At 44.6% G+C, this 24,349-nt stretch overlaps 2 protein-coding genes across 3 annotated transcripts in view; one reads left to right on the plus strand and one right to left on the minus strand.

Annotated features, from left to right (window-relative positions):
- The window catches only part of LOC139479910 (A disintegrin and metalloproteinase with thrombospondin motifs 6-like), a 36,407-nt gene extending 30,436 nt beyond the window's left edge, over positions 1–5,971 (plus strand). The window contains exons 20-24 of the mRNA XM_071262829.1: positions 388–517; positions 3,671–3,875; positions 4,481–4,657; positions 5,286–5,433; positions 5,847–5,971. Coding sequence (XP_071118930.1) covers positions 388–517; positions 3,671–3,875; positions 4,481–4,657; positions 5,286–5,433; positions 5,847–5,971 — 785 coding nt within the window. The remainder of the gene's footprint in view (positions 1–387; positions 518–3,670; positions 3,876–4,480; positions 4,658–5,285; positions 5,434–5,846) is intronic.
- A 6,815-nt stretch (positions 5,972–12,786) lies between these two features.
- Positions 12,787–24,349, minus strand: part of LOC139480177 (FRAS1-related extracellular matrix protein 1-like) — a 67,832-nt gene continuing 56,269 nt past the window's right edge. The window contains exons 4-11 of one of the 2 annotated variants that reach the window (XM_071263207.1): positions 17,471–20,071; positions 16,766–16,968; positions 15,800–15,949; positions 15,329–15,447; positions 14,749–15,009; positions 14,412–14,562; positions 13,433–13,603; positions 12,787–13,264 (exon numbers count right to left, since the gene is read on the minus strand). In XM_071263207.1, coding sequence (XP_071119308.1) covers positions 12,957–13,264; positions 13,433–13,603; positions 14,412–14,562; positions 14,749–15,009; positions 15,329–15,447; positions 15,800–15,949; positions 16,766–16,968; positions 17,471–20,071 — 3,964 coding nt within the window. In that variant the 3' untranslated portion in view covers positions 12,787–12,956. The remainder of the gene's footprint in view (positions 13,265–13,432; positions 13,604–14,411; positions 14,563–14,748; positions 15,010–15,328; positions 15,448–15,799; positions 15,950–16,765; positions 16,969–17,470; positions 20,072–24,349) is intronic. The other variant, XM_071263208.1, reaches the window with a different exon arrangement.

Raw genomic sequence — 24,349 nt, forward strand, 5'->3', positions numbered from 1 at the left:
ACACCACACCTGAGTCACGCCATACCTGAGTCACACCATACCTGAGTTACACCACACCTGAGTCACAACATACCTGAGTAACACCATACCTGAGTCACACCATACCTTAGTAACACCATACCTGAGTCACACCATACCTGAGTAACACCACACCTGAGTCACACCATACCTGAGTAACACCACACCTGAGTCACACCATACCTGAGTAACACCACACCTGAATAACACTGGGCGTACCTGACTGATGGAGTAACATCACAAATGTATTAGAACATACGACTTGTGTTATGCGTGAAAAGGATCTAACTGTTGCAGCAGGACTGTTTAATTACTATGCTTTACTTGGAACATCGCCTGTAGCTGTTGTTGTTTGTGTCGTCGATGCAGGTGTGAGCACGGCGGTGTCGACGTGTGTGAGGAAGGTGGACAAGGTCCCCGTGGACGAGGGCTACTGCTCCCCCCAGCCTCGACCCAGCAACCACCGGAAGTACTGCAACGAGGAGGCCTGTCCCACACAGTACGTCATGCTGTCACTTCAGGTCGTCCTTGGGTCCGTAGTCCGGCTGTGAGGTGACTGTGAGGTGACTGTGGGGTGACTGTGGTCTGACTGTGGTGTGATTGTGAGGTGACTGTGGTGTGACTGTGAGGTGACTGAGGTGACTGTGGGGTGACTGTGGTCCGACTGTGGGGTGACTGTGGTCCGACTGTGAGGTGACTGTGGTGTGACTGTGGGGTGACTGTGGTCCGACTGTGAGGTGACTGTGGGGGTGACTGTGAGGTGACTGTGGGGGTGACTGTGAGGTGACTGTGAGGTGACTGTATGTGGGGGTGACTGTGAGGTGACTGTGGGGGTGACTGTGAGGTGACTGTGGTATGACTGAGGTGACTGTGGGGGCGACTGTGAGGTGACTGTGAGGTGACTGTGAGGTTGTTATATCATGTTTTCTTCCTGATCGTCCTTGGGCCTGTAGCCCGACTGTGGGTGACTGTGAGGTGACTGTGAGGTGACTGTGGTTGTTATATCATGTTTTCTTCCTGATCGTCCTTGGGCCTGTAGTCCGACTGTGGGGTGACTGTGAGGTGACTGTGGGGTGACTGTGAGGTGACTGTGGTTGTTATATCATGTTTTCTTCCTGATCGTCCTTGGGCCTGTAGTCCGACTGTGGGGTGACTGTGAGGTGACTGTGGGGTGACTGTGAGGTGACTGTTAGGTGACTGTGGTTGTTATATCATGTTTTCTTCCTGATCGTCATTGGGCACGTAGTCCGACTGTGGGGTGACTGTGAGGTGACTGCTAGGTGACTGTGGGGGTGACTGTGAAGTGACTGTGAGGTGACTTCGAGGTGACTGTGGTATGACTGTGAGGTGACTGTGGTTGTTATATCATGTCTTCTTCCTGATCGTCCGACTGTGAGGTGAGTCCCTCCTACCCAACTCCACGAAGGCTAAAAAACCCTCTATTATTTACGATATTTCGATTTTTACTAGATCGTGTCCATTGAACGATGTGGGCAATGTATGATGACTTTTGTTCAAGTGTCTTGTCACCCGCAATGTAGTCTGTAGGCATTTAGCCTACTGTTGGTTCACTATTGGGTAACCATGTTAGATTATTGCTACAAAGTGGGGTAATTCTTGGATGACTGGCGGTCAACTGTTCATATACTGAACCGCAAAAGAAACGTCACCATGGATAGATATATGAGAAACCTTATTTGTCCAAACACTGTAAACATACTTTGAGTCACATTAAAAAGATGAAACTTGGCAAAACTAATCATCAATGTTGAAATTAAAGTGTCAAATGTTCTTAAAGTCAAAACCAACACTAGTCTCTGAGAAAATGACATCACAAGTCAGTATCTCGTGTGACCGCCATGTGCATTAATGACTGCCGTGCAACGTCGATAGATTGAATGGCACTTGAGCCCACACTCTGAGGAACGCCTGGCGCAGTTTTTGATGTGATTCTGCTGAAGGAAGTGTCTTGTTGCTCTCGCAGTGTGGGCACGGGCGTTATGCTGAGACTCGTGGTTGCGACGACGTGCCAAATGAGGTATGGCGTGTGGTCTCAAGACTTGATCAATGTACCGAGCTGCTGTGACACCATTGCTTCTCCCAGGACCGATGTTCTGGAAAACCACGGGGTTGACCCTCTGTGTAAGACTAATTCCACCCCACACCATCATGCTCGGACCACCCCACGAGTCTCTCTCAACAACACAAGCATCCGAATAACGTTCCCCATGGCGTCGCCAGACTCTCTGCCATCTGCTGTTGAGATACAGTAACGGCTCTCGTCTGAGAAGAGAATTCTTCTCCACTGCTGGTGGCGCCAATGCTGATGCTGTGTTGCAACTGAAGACGGTCCCGGCGATGACGTGGTGTCAGAATGGGTCCTCGGTGTGGCCTGTGACAGTGGAGGTGTCTGCTCGTCAATCGTCGACGCACGGTGTTCGCACTAATGTGTCGCTGGTGTGTCCCCATGGTCTGTAGAGCAGTTTCCGCAGCAGTAACAAAGCGATCTTGAAGATACTGTCGCACAATATGACGATCCTGACGTCGTGTGGTGACCCTTGGTCTTCAACTACGTGGTCGGTCTTCTGTGTTAATGGTCTGGTACCGTCTTGTCAATCTTGGCATATGGTAGCAATTCAATAACGAATGCATGTCATCCGACCTTGGTGGATTTTTATAGGGCAAGAAATGGGGGGAACGCATGTGCATTTCATGTTTGCGCGGAACTGACGGGCATCGGGTTACCATCGCTGTTGCCGTGATGCGTTTGGGTGATCGGTTTTATTGTCATCTGCTTTGTTTTTTTTATTATCAAATTTCATATTTCCGGACAAGGTAATGTTAAGTTTTAGAAACTTTGACAAAATTTACCCAGATATTTTAAATGACAACTTTTCATGCAATGTTACTTGGAGGACGTTTCTTTTGCGGTTCAGTATATAATCTTTCCTTCCTCCAGGTGGTCCATAGGCCTGTAATTTGACTGTGGGTCGAGTGTTAATATCATCTTGTCTTACTCCAGGTGGTCCATAGGCCTGTAATTCGGCTGTGGGTCGAGTGTTAATATCATCTTGTCTTACTCCAGGTGGTCCATAGGCCTGTAATTCGGCTGTGGGTCGAGTGTTAATATCATCTTGTCATACTCCGGGTGGTCCATAGGCCTGTAATTCGACTGTGGTTCGAGTGTTAATATCATCTTGTCTGACTCCAGGTGGTCCATAGGCCTGTAATTTGGCTGTGGGTCGAGTGTTAATATCAACTTGTCTTACTCCAGGTGGTCCATGGGCCTGTAATTTGGCTGTGGGTCGAGTATAAATATCATCTTGTCTTACTCCGGGTGGTCCATAGGCCTGTAATTCGGCTGTGGGTCGAGTGTTAATGTCAACTTGTCTTACTCCAGGTGGTCCATAGGCCTCTAATTCGGCTGTGGGTCGAGTGTAAATATCATCTTGTCTTACTCCGGGTGGTCCATAGGCCTGTAATTCGGCTGTGGGTCGAGTATAAATATCATCTTGTCTTACTCCGGGTGGTCCATAGGCCTGTAATTCGGCTGTGGGTCGAGTATTAATATCATCTTGTCTTACTCCAGGTGGTCCATAGGCCTGTAATTCGGCTGTGGGTCGAGTGTTGATATCATCTTGTCTTACTCCAGGTGGTCCATAGGCCTGTGGTCCGACTGCACGACGACCTGTGGCGGGGGAAGGAAGACCCGCACCGTGGCATGTGTGCAGAGTGTGACGGAGACAGAGCAGGTAGTGCAGGACGACTCCGAGTGTAAGGCCAAAAAACCCGCGTCCCAGAAGAAGTGCGGCACCAAGGAATGTCCCTCGGTCTGGTTCACGGAGGAGTGGGCGGAGGTGAGGGGGGTGAGGGAGATTTGAGGGAGGGACGTGGGAGGACAACAAATTTGAATATGTAGGTTCACGGCAGTTTTAGTTGGAATCTAATTTTGATGTATCCCAATTGAAGGTTATACTTCCACTTTTTTACAAATTAATTTTAAATATATGGACGTCTTCTCTTTTGGAGTGAGTGAGTATGGTTTGACGCCGCTTTTAGCAATATTCCAGCAATATCACGGCGGGAGGCACCATATTCTCTTTTGGAAAACCATATTGATATATACAATGAGATTATTCTCATTAAAAGTATAAGGAAAAGTATTTATGATGAAGAATGGAAACATACAGGTATTATCCATATCAGACAATTATTCAACAAAAAGGGTCAGTTTTACCAACGTGAAACTAGAAGATGTGGTATAAATACTACAAGTAGAAAATATAGTTTGTATATCCAGTAAAGAAAGCTATTGGGTAAAATGTTTAAGGACAGGGCTCCTGCAAATGTTAATTTGCCTCTTATTGAAGAAGTAAGGAGTAAACTTATATACTACATATACATCCATTACATCTGCTGCTGGGTAGTTGTTGCTTGTAACGTGTCCCAATGGTGCTTGTAGTGTAACCCCAGCTGCGGGCCGGGCGAGAAGACTCGCCGTGTGTTCTGTATGACGACTGATGGGAAGACGTACGTCGACGAGGACAACTGTGACGCCGCGGAGAAGCCATCCACGAGGATGGCGTGCATCAACCAGAAATGCCCCCCACCTCAGTGGGTGACGGGCGAGTGGGGACCGGTGAGCGCCATGGTGTGGGGAGGGGAAAGGGGAAGGGGATGGGGGTGTTTGTTTACCTGTATCTTGAAGACTGAACCGTATCTTCAATTGAGCTTTGTTCGGTCTTCTCCACCCCACCCCACATCTTCCCGCTATTAGTCTGGGAAACCAAAAAATTAAATCGGATTTGAGTGAGCAAAACATAGCCGTAACGGCAGCCATACATTCGTGATCAACTCGTGTTATTCCGGCGCAAGCCGAATAACAGGATACGGAAAGGGGCGAGTGGTGACGAATGGGCAGCCATATTGAAATTGTCGTTTGAATCCTTTACTCCGCATTCTTTGCGTCTTCTCAAAATTAGTCGTTAATTGTTCACTTAAATCAGATTTCATTTTTAACATGGTCTTAACGGCAGCTATATTAAAATTGTCGTTTGGCAATGAATTGTTCACGAGTGGATTTGGGATTCGAACTTTTGGAACCTGTACATGGCTCTGCCCAGGGGGTGGCTGTAGCTTACACCACTGGGCTCCTTGTTAACCCTTCGTGAAAGAGAAATCTATAGCTGGCGATGTTTCATACCTAACTGTACATATTATGAAATATCACAACCGCGATGGCGTACACGTCCACGGTGTTGTTGTAGTGTTCCCCGGAGTGTGGGCCGGGTCAGCAGAGACGTAACGCGCAATGTCGCGCCTTCTCCGGACAAACCAGCAGCAAGTGCACGGTCAAGACGAAGCCGGACACAGTGAGACGGTGTGACAGTAGCTGCAAGCCGGAGGACGAGGACGGTAAGAACACGTGGATATCTAACCCGTAAATAACGACTCCCTTCATATAGCGGACGGTGGATATCTAACCTGTAGATAACGACTCCCTTCATATAGCGGACGTTGATATCTAACCCGTAAATAACGACTCCCTTCAAATGACGGAGCGGACGTGGATATCTATAATGGCTAGTCTGTGATTATGTTGACGTTATATAAGGGCGACGTCAGAGTTTATATTGATGTTATAAAATTGCGATGCCCGTGTTTATATTAACGTTATATAGTGGCGATGGCCGTATTTATACTGACGTTATATAATGGCGCGTGTCTATATTGACTTTATATAATGGCGAGTGTATATATTTACGTTATATAATGGCGACATTTGTGTTTATGTTGACGTTATGTAATGGCGATGCCCGTGTTTGCAGTGTGCGAGGACAAATACAAGGTAGCCTACTGTCCACTCGTCCTCAAGTTCCAGTTCTGTGACCGGGAATACTTCCAGAAGATGTGCTGCAAGACTTGCTCTGCCCTCAAGAACAAAATTGGTTAAATTTCAGCTGAGGTTTATAAATCTCAGAAACGAAACTGGTTCAAATATTTTCCAGCTGAGATTTTAAGAACTCAGTAACGAAATTGTTCCCCAAGAAGAGAACCGGTTTGACGGAGAAGATGTGGTTTGCAGTCAGGATCAGAACTCAGACAGTGTTGTATGGTCCTCAGTCCGGAGAGAGCGGTGTTTGTCCTGCTCGGAATAACGACTGGTGTGTCCTTTCGGCCAAGACATGTCTGTTTCATACACAAACTTTATTGACTTAGATGGTACAAGAGGTGCTTTTCAGAAGACGGTGTACAGTGCCTGATGTCATAGTACAGCGAGGTGTACAGTATTTGCATTTAGTCAATGTAGCGTCCAGTCTTCAACAGTAATGTGTACAGTATCTGTACTTAGTATTCAGAAAGTGTCGGAATTCAAATACAATTTCAGAATTTGTCACTATTTGTAAACAAAACAGATCGACTTGCAAATGTTCACGATATGGTTGTTAAATGTTCTAAGGTTTGGACGAATTAGACATGACTACAAGTTCGTCCTGGGACATCAGGCCGATCTTCTTCGCTCATTGAGTAATCACCGCTCCTTGAGAGGTTAATGCCTGTGTGTATATATTGAAACCATTGGCTGAAGAGGCCGCTGATGTAGGTTTATCGTGTTGTGATTATAAAGGATTTCTTTTATTAGACCAGAGGAACAATATATATTCAGATGTATTTAAATGTTTACACAAATGGTTTGTTTTACCATTATATTGAATATCATTTCCGGTCACGTAGTGTCTGGTCAACATGAAATAACACAAGCAACATACCTCGGACTTACAGTTCACTGCAGAGTTGGGTCCCTTACAAATGTCAGGATACGCTGATCATGATCATCGAAGAACTGCTTCACTTTGGTCAGTAGGGTAGCGGAATACTCTATTACCAATGGGTTACATCTCTGTTCTGATAATTCCTCTGGACATATTCGACACCAAAGTTTTGTTCTTCTATCTCGTGATTTTAAAATCGAATAGCCAGTGAGTCAATCTCTTCTGAACGTTAGTTCTGTATAAATCCAAGTCGTGACCTCGTCCGAGCGAGTCCTCCATGTATTAAATGGAATCATAAGACTGAATGAAGGTTAAGCTGAGTTGTTTCTGTGAGTATAAAGAGTTTTGTTGGTGGCACGCAAGTGTGAAGTCGAGTACTGATGACGTCACCGCTTGTTTCAATCATAAAAAAGGTGTCATTTAATTGAACGTCGAGTTGTGACGTTGTTTTAATCGAACCCGACTCACAACAAATGCGTTGTGTCGAGTGTTTCCAGTGCATAGGCTACTAGAATGGAGATCCGATGCACTGGATAGAGGATCAGGAAAAGGCGGTTTTGAACCCAATTTCACTCACTCACTCACTGTTTGAGTTCGGAGCAACTGTGGCATGTTTTTTTGCAATAGAGTTAGGTATTGGTCGTGGTTCAGTTTTTTTGTGTTGTAAAACATTGTATTATTATACATATCAAGATTTGTAACATATTTATTGTGTGTTGGCCAGTCGGATGTATTGGTTTAAACACGACCCATCCTTTAGATAGTGTAGTAAGACTTGCATCAAGTCTTTCTGTATGAACCATTTCAGTATATGTCCACCAGTATGGTGTTTATGGCCATCAGGTACATATTGCCTTCAGTGAGGTATATATGGGCTTCGGTAAGGTGTATATGGCCTTCAGTGGAATGTATATGGCCTTCAGTTGGATGTATAAGGCCACCAGTAAGGTCTATATGACCCTCAGTTGGATGTATATGGCCTTCAGTAAGGTGTATATGGCCTTCAGTGGAATGTATATGGTCTTTAGTAAGGGGTATATGATCTTCAGTGAGGTGTATACGGCCTTCATTGGGATGTATATGGCCTTCTGTGAGGTGTATATGGCCTTCAGTGGGATGTTTATGGCCTCCTGTGAGGTGTATATGGCCTTCAGTGGGATGTATATGGCCTTCAGTGGGATGTAAATGGCCTTCAGTGGGATGTATATGGCCTCCTGTGAGGTGTATATGGCCTTCAGTGGGATGTATATGGCCTTCATTGGGATGTATATGGCCTTCATTGGGATGTATATGGCCTTCTGTCAGGTGTATATGGCCTTCAGTCGGATGTATATTGCCTTCAGTGGGATGTATATGGCCTTCAGTGGGATGTATATGTCCTGTGAGGTGTATATGGCCTTCAGTGGGATGTATATGGCCTTCAGTGGGATGTATATGGCCTTCAGTGGGATGTATATGGCCTTCTGTGGGGTGTATACGGCCTTCAGTCGGATGTATATGGCCTTCATTGGGATGTATATGGCCTTCAGTGTGATGTATATGGCCTTCTGTGAGGTGTATATGGCCTTCAGTCTGCTCCCCTGCGTTCATGTCTGGAAAACGTTAATTCTGTAAAATAAACAACGTAGTTGCAAAAAAAACATTGTTGTGACGAAGAAGTTGATATATGTTTCGATTTGACTTTACACTTAGTATTCTTCCTTCTTGGTGATAGCGGTAACAGCCATGGGCGTTGGGGTGAAAAGGAGGGGGGGGGGGGGGGGGGGGGAGGCAATCATTTATACCCGGGTTCCAGTAGTTGATGACAAACTTTGCGGTTAAAAATTGTTGTGGTGCATATATATTGACAAACTATGAAAACAAATATTAATGAACTGGTGAAAGATTGAAATGCAACATAAAGGCGCGTGTTGTCTGATGTCAAATCCCGTTTTGTGTTTCTGGAAGCGGACAAGATCACGAACACACATCTTCCCTCATCAAAATTGCCAGAGCAAACTGTTCCTCAAAATACAAATGCACATGCAGTCCCTGGAGTCGGATGCTACAAGGCACCGGCATTAAGAGGACAGCAGAGATGTGGAACGATGTCACCACTGAGTTTACTAGAAAGAGCGTGCTCTTGGGCTCAGGGCAGAAACCTCACAGACAGCCTTTGCCAGACGGTCAACCATGAGCCGTCTCATGAGTCGCAATCAGCAAACAGAAATGTTGCGGGCCGCTCTCGACCTGAACAACTTCCTGATTGACAGATTCAACTGGCACCCCTCTGAGATCTGTCCATAACGTCAACAGCAACAGCAGCAAATACAGTCGGTAGACGTGGGAGACAAATTCACCCCATTATAGTCATTTGAAGGCTGAGACAAGCTGGAATAAGTGTTGCAGCCCCGACCCCGGCAAGCCCGACGTCAATTTGCCCAGAAGCATGGACAACCATAGCTTTTCTTCCGTAGTGCTTTCTGACGAGTCACGTTATTGTATATAATTTGTCTACGGCAGAGAAACCGTGTATCGACGACGTCGTGAACGGTACGTCAATGCATTGTCAGACAGTGAGATAAATATTGCGGTGGCAGTGTCATGGTTTGGGGAGCAATAAACGCACGTTTTAACGCAGCCAATGTAGCAGATTTGACCTTGGCCTTGCAGCAAGAGTGGAGGAACATTCGAATGGCGTTTATCACTCGTCTCTGTGACAATATGCCCCAACGTATCCACGATTGTGTCAGGGCTGATGGAGGCCGCACAAAATACTGTATTCACCATGTCATTTAGAAAGAATTACACTTTACCCATAGCTAAAGATTTACACTTGACCCATAGCTCTGGCTCATGTTTTATTCTTCCACTCGAAAATCGGTTATGCGTTTTCATAGTCTGTCAGTATGCCAGGCTGCATCATGCTGCATAGTCGTCGCATCATGTGCTACAGTTCGCGTCACTGTAGGCAGAAACGCAATAGGCGATCGGAAAATGTTCTTCGCTCCACACAGCACCCCTGTAGGCAGACATGCAAAAGGGGAACTGAAAGTGTTTTCAGCTCCACACAGCGCCTCTGTGAAACGGGTTGGGAATAGACATCTACAGCTTTAGATATGTAGGAATAATACCAAGGCTATTTAACCAGCATGCTCCTATTTTCTGAAAAAGTACATACAGGTGGAAAGTCTAGTGACCCTGTAGCAAGGCAACACATCCGCATTTACAAGGTGAGCAATCCCTGGTGCAGGCACTGGTGTACGGATACATCAGTCACGTTGGGCCAGTCTAATACGTTAACTTATGAGGGCAATCAGATAGGCCCAGTCTAATACGTTATATAATGGGGGCAATCAGGTAGGGCCAGTCTTATATGTTATATAATGAGGGCAATCAGGTAGGGCCAGTCTAATACATTAGCTACTGAGGGCCATCAGGTAGGGCCAGTCTAATACGTTATATAATGAGGGCAATCAGGTAGGGCCAGTCTAATACGTTATATAATGAGGGCAATCAGGTAGAGCCAGTCTAATACGTTAACTGATGAGGGCAATCAGGTAGGGCCACTCTCATATGTCAACTAATGAAGGCAATCAGGTAGGGCCAGTCTAATATGTTAGCTAATGAGGGCCATCAGGTAGGGCCAGTCTATTATGTTAATTAATGAGGGCAATCAGGTAGGGCCAGTCTAATATGTCAACTAATGAGGGCAATCAGGTAGGTCCCAGTCTGGATGGTTTCTGACCCAACCTTTTCCAACTTGAACAAACCATTGCTTGAAGAAAGTGGACATATTTTGATGTTTTTATTGAGAGGAAGGTGACAGACAAGAGAATGACAAAAATACTGACACAGCTAAACATGGCTACAAATATACAAATTTGTACAAAAGAAATTATAAAAGTTGAACACAACCTTATTTCATAAACTGTATGTTATATTAATATGCCCCCAAAGGGACTGGATTTCACCATTAGCACTAGGCTTGCCCCACAAGGGGCACCTCCCAGCTCCACACCCTGCACTGGACACGTGATTAGTTCATATGGTAGAAACTACGATTGGAAATGTGTATACTTCGTTATATACGTGCTTGGTAAGACGTGCTGAGACCAAGGCATGGCCAGGTCTAAAGTCCTCTTCAATTGATAATCGATAATATATTGGTTGATATGTTGGACGAAATACATCCTATAAAAAACACTGATATGCACATGTCATAGAAGAAAATGCACGGAAGAAAGATGTTTACCAAGTCTTTACTTTCCCAACTTGATTTAGTAAGATTAAAAGAATATCTTTTTTACATATTAATGAATAGGATATTCAAATTCTATATTCAATTTTCAATTGCATTGACATGATTCAGTATTTGTAATATGTGATGTATTAAATTACATAGTGTAGTGGTAGGACTTTGCTAGTTGAACTATGTACAGGATATATACGCTGTGGAGCCGCTATAGGTAGTATATGGGGACAGTATATTTACATCTAAACAAGTCATCACATAGCTCATGTATTGCTTACCATGGAGCCATCGCGCTTAAGTTCACAGGAGCTCACTAGATGTAATGCAGTTAACGACTTGGATGGTCAAGCCATAATTCTGGAAAAGTTTGCAAATTAATATGTTCATATGACAAAGTACGTAGCTCTACAAAGATGCAATTATGTTTTATATAAAAATTCTATTCTGGCGGTTATTACTTCTAGATTAAATGGTATTATCTGGATTTACTGTGAACTAAGGCGATGCCCGGAAGAAACAACATGTTCTTAAATAAACAACATTTAAACAAGCAATGCTTCAAATACTACGTGGCAGTTTCAATAAGGATGAAAATCAGTGTGCAATCAATCAATATTCACCTCCTGGATAAAACATCAAGTTGCCATAACAACAGTACCCTTGGAAAAAATATTGAATAGGTCACTAAATATGTTCTCTTGCCGTAGACATTTAGAATTCTCTCCGATTTCAAAGTAACATATTGGTTTCCGGAATATACTTTCAACCTCTCACCTAATGAAAACTTACTTAACGTTTTTGTCATCGACTGCCTATACTATGACCTAGGATGGATAAGTTGAAATACAGTGTACATGCTAATACTTAACCTGAAGCCATTTGTCAGCTTTGAAAGACAATGTCCACATTTCTCTGCGTCTGTATAGTCTCTACAGCTGTGCGGTCTTGTAGCTCGTGATTATGGCAATAAACTACTATGAGCTTTGTTCTTTCATTATGCTTTGTATTATGTTAATGCTTTAGGTCTAGCTGGACAGCAAGACCCAGGAGAAAATCGGGTACAATATCTGAGCAAACCGAACCCACCCCTTTGGATGGAGGTAATATTCTGTAAACACGGCTGTGCCACCATCTTGTTTTGATACAAAACTATAGGACGCAATGGCTGCTGCTGAAACACATGGGCAGCCGTAGGTCACATGATCTGTACACAAGCACGTGGCACCGGATTACAAACTAAGTGAAGAATAAACGGAGACTTGTGGAGGTCTGGCTATGATGACGTTACAGAATGCGTTCCTCCTTAATCCTTGTTCCTGAACATTTCTCCCGAATGATCTTCACTGGAGGCATGGTTGTCGATAACCCCAGCGCTCCATGAACATATCCCACTTCCTCAATGGAGCTTTACAAGTTTACAAAGACAAATATTGGATACAACTAGAGGTTAAGGAGGATCGTATTTTATATTGTTGTCTGTGAATCTGGTGCCGGGTGCTGTATACAGGTTGTGCCAGCGCTGCCCCTACTCTAGGAAGCGCCACTGTGAGCTAACTTTTAGAACGTACATGTACATCTAGTATTTAATACAGGGGAGGAATCCATCACTTTTACATCATAACGCTGCCCTCCAAGTCGGTGACTGTGACCCTGACGTCACTGAAACTGACACCAGTCTCCAGGTATGGCAGTTAATCCAGATTGTACTAGCATATGAAGGTTGAACATTGGGCTCTGGTACTGGCCTTGAACTCTCAGTCCAAAAAAAACAGGTCGGACCAGTTGCGTCTTGTTTGAACAAGTCTAATCTGTCTAACTGGTCAACACTAGTTTATTCTGCCAACTGCCGGTTCCGACTGGCTACAACTGATTCATGGCAGTCATACATATTTGAGCTTAACAGGCTGCCTGGTGGCCGAATATTTGCACTTTCAACCGAAGAAGAAACCCCCTCCATTCCTGACTTTGCGGTCCCGCCGAACATGTCTCCTAGAAGGTCCTTTCCGTGACCTTTTGTGTTGGCGTGCCTGCTGACCTTTGACACTGAGTTCACAGATAAACCTGGCATTGTATTTGTCACAGTGCTTGTTCCTCCACTTCATCCGCTTCTTGACCACAACACAGTTTTTCTTGTGCAGCATCCTCTTGACCCGAGGTCGGCCATTCTTCCAGTTGGTCACTCCTACAGGGTCGCCATTGATAAACTTCCACACGCCTGTCTGTCGCTTGTCGTTCAGGCCTGGAACAGCAGAGGTAGGTGAGTGGACCAGCTACATGTGTGTTTCAGAATCAGAGTGGGTACTGACTACATTTGTATAGATCATCCCCATAATCAGAATATGTATTGATGGAATAAGTGAATTTACCAAATCAGAAGGACAACCCCTGTATCAGAATGTGTACTGACCGATCCAGAAGGACTTCTTGCCGGCCTGCTCAAACAGCCACTTGAGATGTTTGATGGAGTGGACGCTGGTCATGTGGGCTTGGTAGGAGGAAAAACACAGCTGTTCTGCCTCGTCCCACGGCAACTTGTCGTTCATGAACTTGTAGCATCGGCCCTCGTACTCACTCCAGCCTGAAACAGATCATTCTTCCTGCACAAAATGTCCTCGTGTGTTGACCACAGCAGATAATCTTCCTGCACAATTACCTATGGGTGTTGACAGGGGAAAGAGCTGTCAGCAGTCACGTGTTCTCTCTGTTTATAAGAACATTACATATGACGTGAAACAATTATTGACAATTACCTAAACTTAGATATGTAAGTCAAAATATAATACAACAAGATACCAATATATATATATTTGAAAACAAATGTACCAGAGCCTACAAAGCAGTACCAAAGTCGTGACACATTAATCCTGTGATCCGTTGGCACGCTACGTCACATGAATGACCTACTTTACACATTAATCCTATGATCCACTGGCACGCTACGTCACGTGAATGACCTACTTTACACATTAATCCTGTGATCCGTTGGCACGCTACGTCACGTGAATGGCCTACTTTACACATTAATCCTGTGATCCGTTGGCACGCTACGTCACATGAATGGCCTACTTTACACATTAATCCTGTGATCCGTTGGCACGCTACGTCACGTGAATGACCTACTTTACACATTAATCCTATGATCCACTGGCACGCTACGTCACGTGAATGACCTACTTTACACATTAATCCTGTGATCCATTGGCATGCTACGTCACATGAATGACCTACTTTACACATTAATCCTATGATCCACTGGCACGCTACGTCACGTGAATGACCTACTTTACACATTAATCCTGTGATCCATTGGCACGCTACGTCACGTAAATGACCTACTTTACACATAAATCACCTTTAATGTTTGACGCCTATGTGACATGACTGACCTGCTTGACACAGACTGCTGCGCGGCCGCTCGTCACTGCTGGAGACGGATGTCCACACCAGCCATTCTTTGCCGTTACATTTCAGGAGCTGCTGCTTAAAACTATCGAACGTCAGAAGGTCTTTCGTTGATGCCGTGCACTTCTTGATGTTCTGTCAACATGGTAGACATTGTACTATAATGTGATTTATCGTGAGGAATATGGGATATATTGCAAAGACATGAAACTGACTCGCGAGAATGAGGATTGAAGCCTTTAGTGGCTAGCAATAGCCCAGACAAGAACAGGCTCTGTCTGAACCTATCCCCGATAGTATGTCAACAACACACTTCTCTACCTTGGATTTATATACCTTGACTGGAGCTGAGCTGGGACTGGGGTCCTTCTTAGGGGATTTCGGGGTAGACTGGTTTCTCTTATTCTTTCTATTTTTCTTATCCTTCTTTTTCCTCTTGCGATTTTTCTTCGATTGTTTCCGTTTCTTTCCCGCAGGCTTGGGCTGGGTTCCGACGCCTTTGTCAACTACCGTCTTCGGCTCTGTGTTTAGGAATGCGTTATCGAACGAGTTTACTGGAGCCAACTTGTTCACTTTGTGGTACTGGAATGAAAACATGCATTTTGGCAAAATAGGTTTTGTTTGTGTTTTATTGTCTTGTTCAAATGAGTATTTACAGAAAACCTCATACTTCATGTCTGACCTCAGTGAGAAATTGAGTGTGACGGAGAATCCCAGGTATTGTTATACTTTGTAGACAAATTAACAAAAATAGTAATTTTCTAATATTTAGAGCTGCATTATCCCCATAAAAAGTTTACAGATCGGCTACTGGATCATCAGCAGACTGACCCCAGGCGCTGCGCTCCTCCACACAGATGCCATGCGTCTCTCAATGACACAAAAATCAGGTATGACTCACTGTGACGATGGTGTCTCTGTTGACGTCGGTGCGCGAGGGCACGAACATGTTCTCCTCAATTGTCAACTGGTCCTCCCCCCGGTTCTTGCTCACCATTCCCAGGTACTGGGGACATTCACCTGCAACACAACACACCACACACATAAGTCTTGTAGCTCACCTGATCACAACGCACACATAAGTCGTGTAGCTCAACTGCAACACAACACACACATGTCTTGTATGTCACCTGATAACAACACATACATAAGTTTGTAGCTCACCTGCAAAACAACATAACACACACATAAATCTTGTAGGTCACCTGATCACAACACACACACATAAGTCTTGTAGCTCATCTGGAAAACAACACAACACACACATAAGTCGTGTAGCTCACCTGATCACAACACACCTGCAACACGGTATGCAAAACTGATTCTCTTACAAAATCAAGCTGACCTCAAATAAGGTGCGTGTTTTACTGACCGTGTTCAGCGTTGATGATCCGTAGTCGTAGTTTGCGTTGGTCTCCGATGACGGCGTTGATGGGGTCGGTGAGGATGAGTCGAAGTTTCTCGTTGTTCTCCTCGATGCCGTCATCTTTAATGGTAATGTCCCATGTGGCCTGAGATTTACCTGGGCAAACAAACACTCGTTAGTTCAGATGCTTAAAAGGGTTCCTCATTCCATACAATATGTCAGCACAATGTGTAGTGTATGCAGTGTATTTCTTATTTAACGTAATGTCTGGTATTTCAAAGCATAATACAAGTTAGAAGGTTGTACTGGTGACCACTTTAGGGACCAGTTCAAAAGTTCGACGTCGGATAAAAACCCAACCCCCCACAAAATTCAATTCTGAAATTTAGTGGCCTCTTTTGTCTCGCATTCTCGTGTTTTGTTCTGTTGTTTCTCGGAACGTTTATCGAATGACGTTTACTTTCTAGGGGTTGCCAATCATTTGTAGGGATTTTATAGATCAAATCTGCCATCATATATATAGTCTATCTAGTGCAGTGCGTAATATATATAATATATGATCTTTTATGATATATATTACGCACTGCACTAGACAGACTTTTACCGGCGATGATAAAACCCTGCTTTGTGGAAAGACTTGGTGTATTTAATGACAACTCATACAGCACATGAATGAAAATAGGATCGGTTTAGTTTAGTTACTGTATAGAACACTGATCAATCAGTTCAGTTTTCGGATGGTAAACTTGCAGGGTCGTTAACCCCTCCATCTACAACTTAGGGAATTAGGATTTTATCCGAGATCAAACTTTTGAACTGGTCCCTTAGGGAGATAACCTTATTTCATGAACGTTGTGTTTATTGCAATATTGTATTGAAAGAAAACAGTAATGAAAATTGTAACTAATGTAAGTGAAAAACAAAAGCAATGTCAGAATTGTAATCGTATTTGCGAGGCATCAATCAACTTACTAGGGTCAAACTGAACTTGTTTTGCTGAACTTGGCGAGAAGTCATCATCTCTCCGCGCCGACATTTGGCGGACATTAATTCCAATGAATGCTGACTGGTCAATAGCACCAGTTCTCTGCAACGTCACGGACAACGTACCAACGTTCTCGCAAACAACAACATCCTCCTTTATGAATTCAATTCTAGACCACTTCATTTCAAACCTAGCAATAAAGTAGATACAGACATTGCAGATGATACGGTGTGAAGGATTTTTTACTTTCTCGACAAAAATCTACTGCTAAGATAGAGTTAAGATAAGATAGTGGTGAGTGAGTTGGGTTTAACGCCGCTTTTAACAGTATTCCAGTTATATCACGGCGTGTCAGCTTAATGTGGGAGGAAAGCCCGAAGAGATGCAGACGTATTAGACGTTTACCACTTCGGTGAAACCCACGAGTACGGGTATGGGGCTGACAAACCTAGAAACATAATCGGGGCGAACCGGGATTCGAACCAACAATCTGCCCAAGGGACGCAACTCTGCACAGCGAACTGCGGCGGCTTAGACGACTGGCCACACGTGCCCTCTAAGATAAGATAGGATAAGCTTCAAAAACCAGATACATGTTAGCATTTGATTGATCCAAATCCAATTATTCAGAACCTACAAAATTAGTTTCAATTAATTTATTTCTGATGGCTATAAAAGCCATGACTACTTACACCTGGTCCTCGAGCGCATTGCCTCGACTGTCTTCGACCTTGAAGGTGAAACTGTCATTGGTGGACTTGTCCGCCTTGTTGATGATGTACATCAAGCTTTCATCATCAAGATCTTGCTGGGTGAATCGACGTCTCACGAATCGTTTGGATGCAGTGTTTTCAATATGTCCATGTTTCGGTTTCTGCAGCATGACGTAAATCAGCCCCGAGCTCTCGGTGTCGCTGTCTACCACTCGCAAAATACGGTTTGTCAGAACATATCCATACCTCTGTCCTCCAAAATATTCCAGGTTATTTGGTTGCTTCTTTGTAACAAGTTTGGGGGCATCCTCGATGAGGGGTTTGATGAAGATACTCGACATGGCTGGGTTCGATTGAAGTGTTCCATTAATGAGGAACCCCTCGTGTCGGCCATCAGTCACTTTGAAGAGGAAGTTATCAAGACCAGCTCGAGTGCCATCACTCTCGTAAGTAACAAAGCCAAGATCTATTTCATTTTGTGTGAAAGACTGCTTGATGGGGACTCCCCTGTTGTATAATTTGCCATAGGTTGGAGGTTTAGCTATGACGAACGTGAGGTTCATGGCTGACGTGTCTGGGTCAGTGACCTTGAGCTGGAGTGGGGTCAAGATTTCCTCGGTGCCCTGTAGGACTTCGAGCAGTTTGTTGGCGACGAGAGTGGGGAGTACTTGATCCAGAGGCTGGATGACGATCCTGAACTCGCCGTCCTTGGCTTCACTGAGTCCGTTGGTGACAGTGAAGGTGAAGGAGTCCTCAATGATGTCGTTCTTTGTCAGGTGGTTGTAAACAACCTTCTGGGATGCTATGTCTAACTGTGTAAAACTACTGATAGGCGTGAATGGGCGGTCGATGTACTCAATCTGGCCAAGTCTAGGGGCTCTGATCACTGCAAACACAATCTCTTCTGCTTTGGTACTTTCGTCAGAAGCACTCAAATTGGACGTGCTGATGGCGACCCGCTCACTCTCACGAACAGCCATGCCTCGGTTCAGCAGGGCAATGTTGGCTTTCTTGGAGTTGGCTATCCTGATCTCAAATGTCTCCTCGGGCCGCTTGTATCTATTGTCAGTGAGGACGAACATGAAGCTGTCGGTCTCGGTGCTGCCCATGCTGGTGGTGTGGATGTAGCGGATCTTGTTCTGATCCACGTCGTATTGGGTGAAGTTTTGTCCCTCCTGAAAGTCCCGACAATCCACTGCCAGATTGTTAGAGAAGGGGTCGGGGCAGAACTGGAGGAACCCCTTCCTGGGCAGTTGGACAACGATGTAATACAGCTGCGCATCTCCGTTGTCCTCATCCGTGGCCTGGAGAACCACGCTGGAGATGAGAGCAGACTCTCCATAGTCCAGGTGTAAGCCTGCATTCTTGATAATCTCTGGGCGTTCATCATTGTTTAACTTGATGGAGACATTACAGACCCTCTTGATTTCATGTTTGCCATCAGACACTGTCACGGCGAACTTGTCGGAGAAGGTTTCGGATCCGTCGTGAACATACTTCAGCTGCATGCCACTGTGGAGTTCATCGATTGTGAAGTCGTGGATGTCGGTCTCCACCCCACCTTTGCGTGTACGCAGCATCATCACCATGTTCCCGTGTTCAGGCCGCTGGGATACAGTCAGGACGAGGGAGTCCTTGGGCATGTCCAGGTCAATGGCGTCCACCATGGACTGGTCAATCATCTTACTGCCTCCTTCGGGAACGGAAAAGTCTCTCAACATCAGATCTGGAACTTCATCATTAGCTGGGACAATGGTGATGGCAATGTTTTCTGTAGGGGAGTTAAGTTTTCCATCTGTTGCGTAGAAACTGAACTCGTCCCTCACTGGCTCCACGCCCTTGTGGTTAGCTTGTACGTAGTTGATGGCCCCGTCAAGGACATCGCGGAACTTGAACATGTTGATGCGGACGCCGGCATTGCTTCGTTCCGACCCTGGACTAGGCTTGGTGTTTTCCAGGAAGCCCCATTGAGGTTGTTTGGTGATCATCAACTCAATATCCTTGGTTCTGGAGTCTGGGTCAGACACACTCAGGATGTCGCTGGTGATCTTGAAGATCTCGCCTTCAGACACAAACACGGGGTTCCCCAGGCTGATCATGGGCTTCTGGTTGTTGACGGGTGTGACTGTGATGTTCAGATCATACATAGGCATGTCTGCGGACGGGAGGAAGTTCTGATCGGACACAATGAATGTAGCAACGTCCTGAATCTTCGCAATCCCGATCTCTCCGCTGGTGTGTAGGTAGCTGACCTTCCCCTCCTTCACGTCTGTCTGGGTGAACTTGGTGACCGGCTGGGACTCCAGTTGGAGGATTCCATATTTGGGTTGTCTGACGATGAGGAACACCAGAGACGATTCGTCTGTGTCGACGTCGGTGGCGGACAACGTCCTCTGCGTCACAATGGCGTCTCCTCCTTCTGAGACTATGAGGAAGGGACGGAGGTTGTTGGTCATTTGTGGCTTCTCGTCATCAATCGGGACAATGTCGATCGAGATGACCTTGGTGGCAGAGTTGAGGCCGTCGGACACACTCAGCGTGAAAGTATCCAGGATAATCTCGGACCCGTCATGCACGTACCTGCAAACAATTGGAAAAAACCCACTTAACCTGCCTGTGTTGCATATTCTAGAATCTTTGTTTTTAGATTTAAAGAAGAAATCTCATTATGCAATCTTATCCAGATGCAACGCATATATGACATATAGAGGATCTTACCCGAGTGTCTTTTGATATCAAATATATCAACACGAGTTGATAAAAGTGGAAAAATTCCGAGGCTTGCTAAGGATTTTTGCCACTTTTATCAACGAGTGTTGATATATTTGATATCAAAAGACACGAGGGTGAGATTTTATTTATCATCCAAACTCATTCTTTCAACTTTTTCAGTTTGTAGACAGTAATTAGCAGTGTCCTCAGTGTAAAAAGTACTGCAAACAGCTTCAGTAGCAGAGCCATTAGTGATGTCATTTGATTGTGACGTCATGGTAACCAGTGACGTCACAATGGTCTCCAAAGCATTGTGATGTAATTTCTTTGCAGCGATATCTACAGTATAGATATCGCTTGATCTCGCCAAGGCTCGCTACATACAATGTTTATTCCTAATGCAGGATATTTACCATCCCCAAACACACTCGCGTGATAACCTCTATATATCATACACTGTAAAGTGTCTTACATATATATCCTACACTCTAAAGTGTTGCTTACATATATATATCCTAAACTATAAAGTGTCTTACATATATATCCCACACTCTAATGTGTGTATTACATATATATGATGCACTCTAAAGTGTGTCTTACATGTATCCTACACGATAAAGGCTGTCTTAAATATAACTCCTACACTCTAAAGTGTCTTATATATGTAGCCTACACTCTAAAGTGTGTATTACATTAAAAGAAGCAATATATCAATGTTCTAAAAGTAAATGTTGATGTGCAGTGTCAAACCATATCATGCCACTACATGCCTACAGATTGAAGCTTACGTAAAATATACGCCAACCCCTCACGCAACCACAAACACGTATCACTCCAGCTGAACTTGACGCTGGAAACAGCCCCGTCTCCTTAACAGTAGTCCCGAGTTGTCATCAGACAAAACATAACATCCTGAACACGACTAACTGAAACAAGGAAGATATACGTCTCGGCTGGAGTCAGATGTCACGTGGTACAGTCACAGCTGATCATAATAGCCGGCAGACCAACGTCACATTTGGCTTGGAAAAAAGCGATTTGCGTCCAATACGTCACTGTCTGTATCAAACCCGTCACTATTTGCATCAAACACGTCACTGTCTGCATCAAACACGTCACTGTCTGCATCAAACACGTCACTGTCTGCATCAATTCGTCACGGTCTGCATCAAACACGTCACTGTCTGCATCAAACACGTCACTATCTGCATCCAACACGTCACTATTTGCATCAAACACGTCACTGTCTGCATCAAACACGTCACTATCTGCATCCAATACGTCACTGTATGCACGAAACACGTCACTATCTGCATCAAACACGTCACTATCTGCATGCAACAATTCACTGTCTACATCCGACACGTCACTGTCTGCATAGAACAGCCATCAAAATCAACCCATAGCCTAAACATACGTCACACATCACAATGCCACAAATTCGACACAACCACATCACACTCGGCATCACAATATCATTCTAGCATTGTCTGCTTGTCGCTTTAGTCGATTATTACATCGTTGTTTTATCATGTTGCAACCAATTCACTGCAGTGCCCCCTGTTTTCGCTGCTGTCTTCGATGCTGTGGATTTATTAGTCTCGCAGAAAACAAAGGGGTTGCTTCTAATTAGACATGAAATCGTTTGAAACAATCGTATGGACCTTAAAGTCAATAATGTCAATGTGTGCTCGGAGAACTGGGTTAATTATCTCCGCAGTGTTGCCTGGGACCATTGGATCATTGTCTGTAATGTGACCCTGTCGGAATATCCTAGCCTCTGCAGTCACAGGTGCACGACCAGTGACAGGCACGTCCCTGCCTCACCCCATATCTACAGACACCTGTCCCCCACCCCTATATAATATCTACAGACACCTGTCCCCCACCCCTATATAATATCTACAGACACCTGTCCTCCACCCCTATATAATATCTACAGACACTTGTCCACCACTCACCCCCTACATAATGTCTACAGACACTTTCCCCCCACACCACCCAATATATATTATCTACAGACACCTGTCTACCACCCTAACCCTTATATAATATCTAAGAACACATGTCCCCACCCCCTAAATAATATCTAAGAACACTTGTCCCTCACCCCACCCTCTATATAATATCTCCAGACATTTGTCCCCCACCCCACCCTACAGACATGTGTCCCCCACCCTCTACATAATATCACCAGACATTTGTCCCCCACCCCACCCTACAGACATTTGTCCCCCACCCTCTACATAATATCACCAGACATTTGTCCCCCACCCTCAATAATATCTCCAGACATGTGTCCCCCACCCTCTATATAATATCTACAGACACTTGTCCCCCACCCCACCCTACAGACATTTGTCCCCCACCCTCTATATAATATCTCCAGACATTTGTCCCCCACCCCACCCTACAGACATTTGTCCCCTACCCTCTATATAATATCTACAGACACTTGTCCCCCACCCCACCCTACAGACATTTGTCCCCCACCCTCTATATAATATCTCCAGACATTTGTCCCCCCCCCCACCCTACAGACATTTGTCCCCTACCCTCTATATAATATCTACAGACACTTGTCACCCACCCCACCCTACAGACATTTGTCCCCCACCCTCTATATAATATCTCCAGACATTTGTCCCCATCCCCACCCTACAGACATTTGTCCCCCACCCTCTATATAATATCTACAGACACTTGTCCCCATCCCCACCCTACAGACATTTGTCCCCCACCCTCTATATAATATCTCCAGACATTTGTCCCCCACCCCACCCTACAGACATTTGTCCCCTACCCTCTATATAATATCTCCAGACATTTGTCCCCATCCCCACCCTACAGACATTTGTCCCCCACCCTCTATATAATATCTCCAGACATTTGTCCTCCACCCCACCCTACAGACATTTGTCCCCCACCCTCTATATAATATCTACAGACACTTGTCCCCCACCCCGCCCCCTATATAATATCTACAGACACTTGTTACCATCCCCACCCCCTATATAATATCTACATACACATGTGCCCAACCCTCGCCCCTATATAATATCTGGAGACACTTGCTTGAATTAGGCATGAAGCAATGTTGGCAGCTGACTACAAACACAACCCACTTGGTGCCAACTCTATCCGGCTTATTACCACAGTGAACATTACATGTCTTCAGCCCATTACGTTGTGATGGAATAAACTGAATGTTTCCCCACTGCTCCATACTTCCACTTATTCTTGTAATCAGGAACACCATATGTATCTAGAAGATGGTGAGGCGACACGTGGTGGACACGTCGAGCAGTACACTGTGGACACGTACATTGCGCAGATTGAGTGTAACGGTAATTACTATAGATTCTTTGAAGCCTGAATTTGTCCGTGAAAGTTGCCTAAGTTCTTTAACACGTTGAGAGGATTAGTGATTTATTATAGTTCAGGAAATGATTGGTCATAAATGTGCACATAAAAACTCTATGTGTTATTACCAATATACGGATGTAATAATTTCCATCTTACAATCAATAAAAACAACACATGATGAGACACCTAACCTTGTCTTAGCCCAGTGGCCAAAACTGCCACAAGTTCCATTACCCAAAAAGGAAAACATGGTGTCATGAAAGGAGCGTTGGTGATGAAAGTAGCGTTGGTGATGAAAGTAGAGTTGGTGATGAAAAGAGTGTTGATGATGAAAGTAGCGTTGGTGATGAAAGTAGAGTTGGTGATGAAAAGAGTGTTCATTATGAAAGGAGCGTTGATGATGAAAGTGGCGTTGGTGATGAAAGTAGCGTTGGTGATGAAAGTAGCGTTGATGATGAAAGGAGCGTTGGTGATGAAAAGAGTGTTGTTGATGAAAGGAGCGTTGGTGATGAAAGGAGCGCTGATGAAAGTAGAGTTGGTGATGAAAGAAGTGTTGGTGATGAAAGGAGTGTTGATGATGCAAGGAGTGTTGATGATGAAAGGAGTGTTGATGATGAAAGGAGTGTTGATGATGAATGATGCCCTGTCATATTATCACGTGAGACACATCATCCATTGCTCACAATTCACTTACAACAGGATCATAATGCAGGTAAACTACACATTGTCTAAAAAGCAATAAAACAAAAAATAGACCCCAGACAAATGAATATCAAATGC

The sequence above is a fragment of the Haliotis cracherodii genome, unplaced genomic scaffold (genome assembly GCF_022045235.1).
Source record: "Haliotis cracherodii isolate W230 unplaced genomic scaffold, xgHalCrac1.p SCAF_4, whole genome shotgun sequence".
Classification (NCBI taxonomy): domain Eukaryota; kingdom Metazoa; phylum Mollusca; class Gastropoda; order Lepetellida; family Haliotidae; genus Haliotis; species Haliotis cracherodii.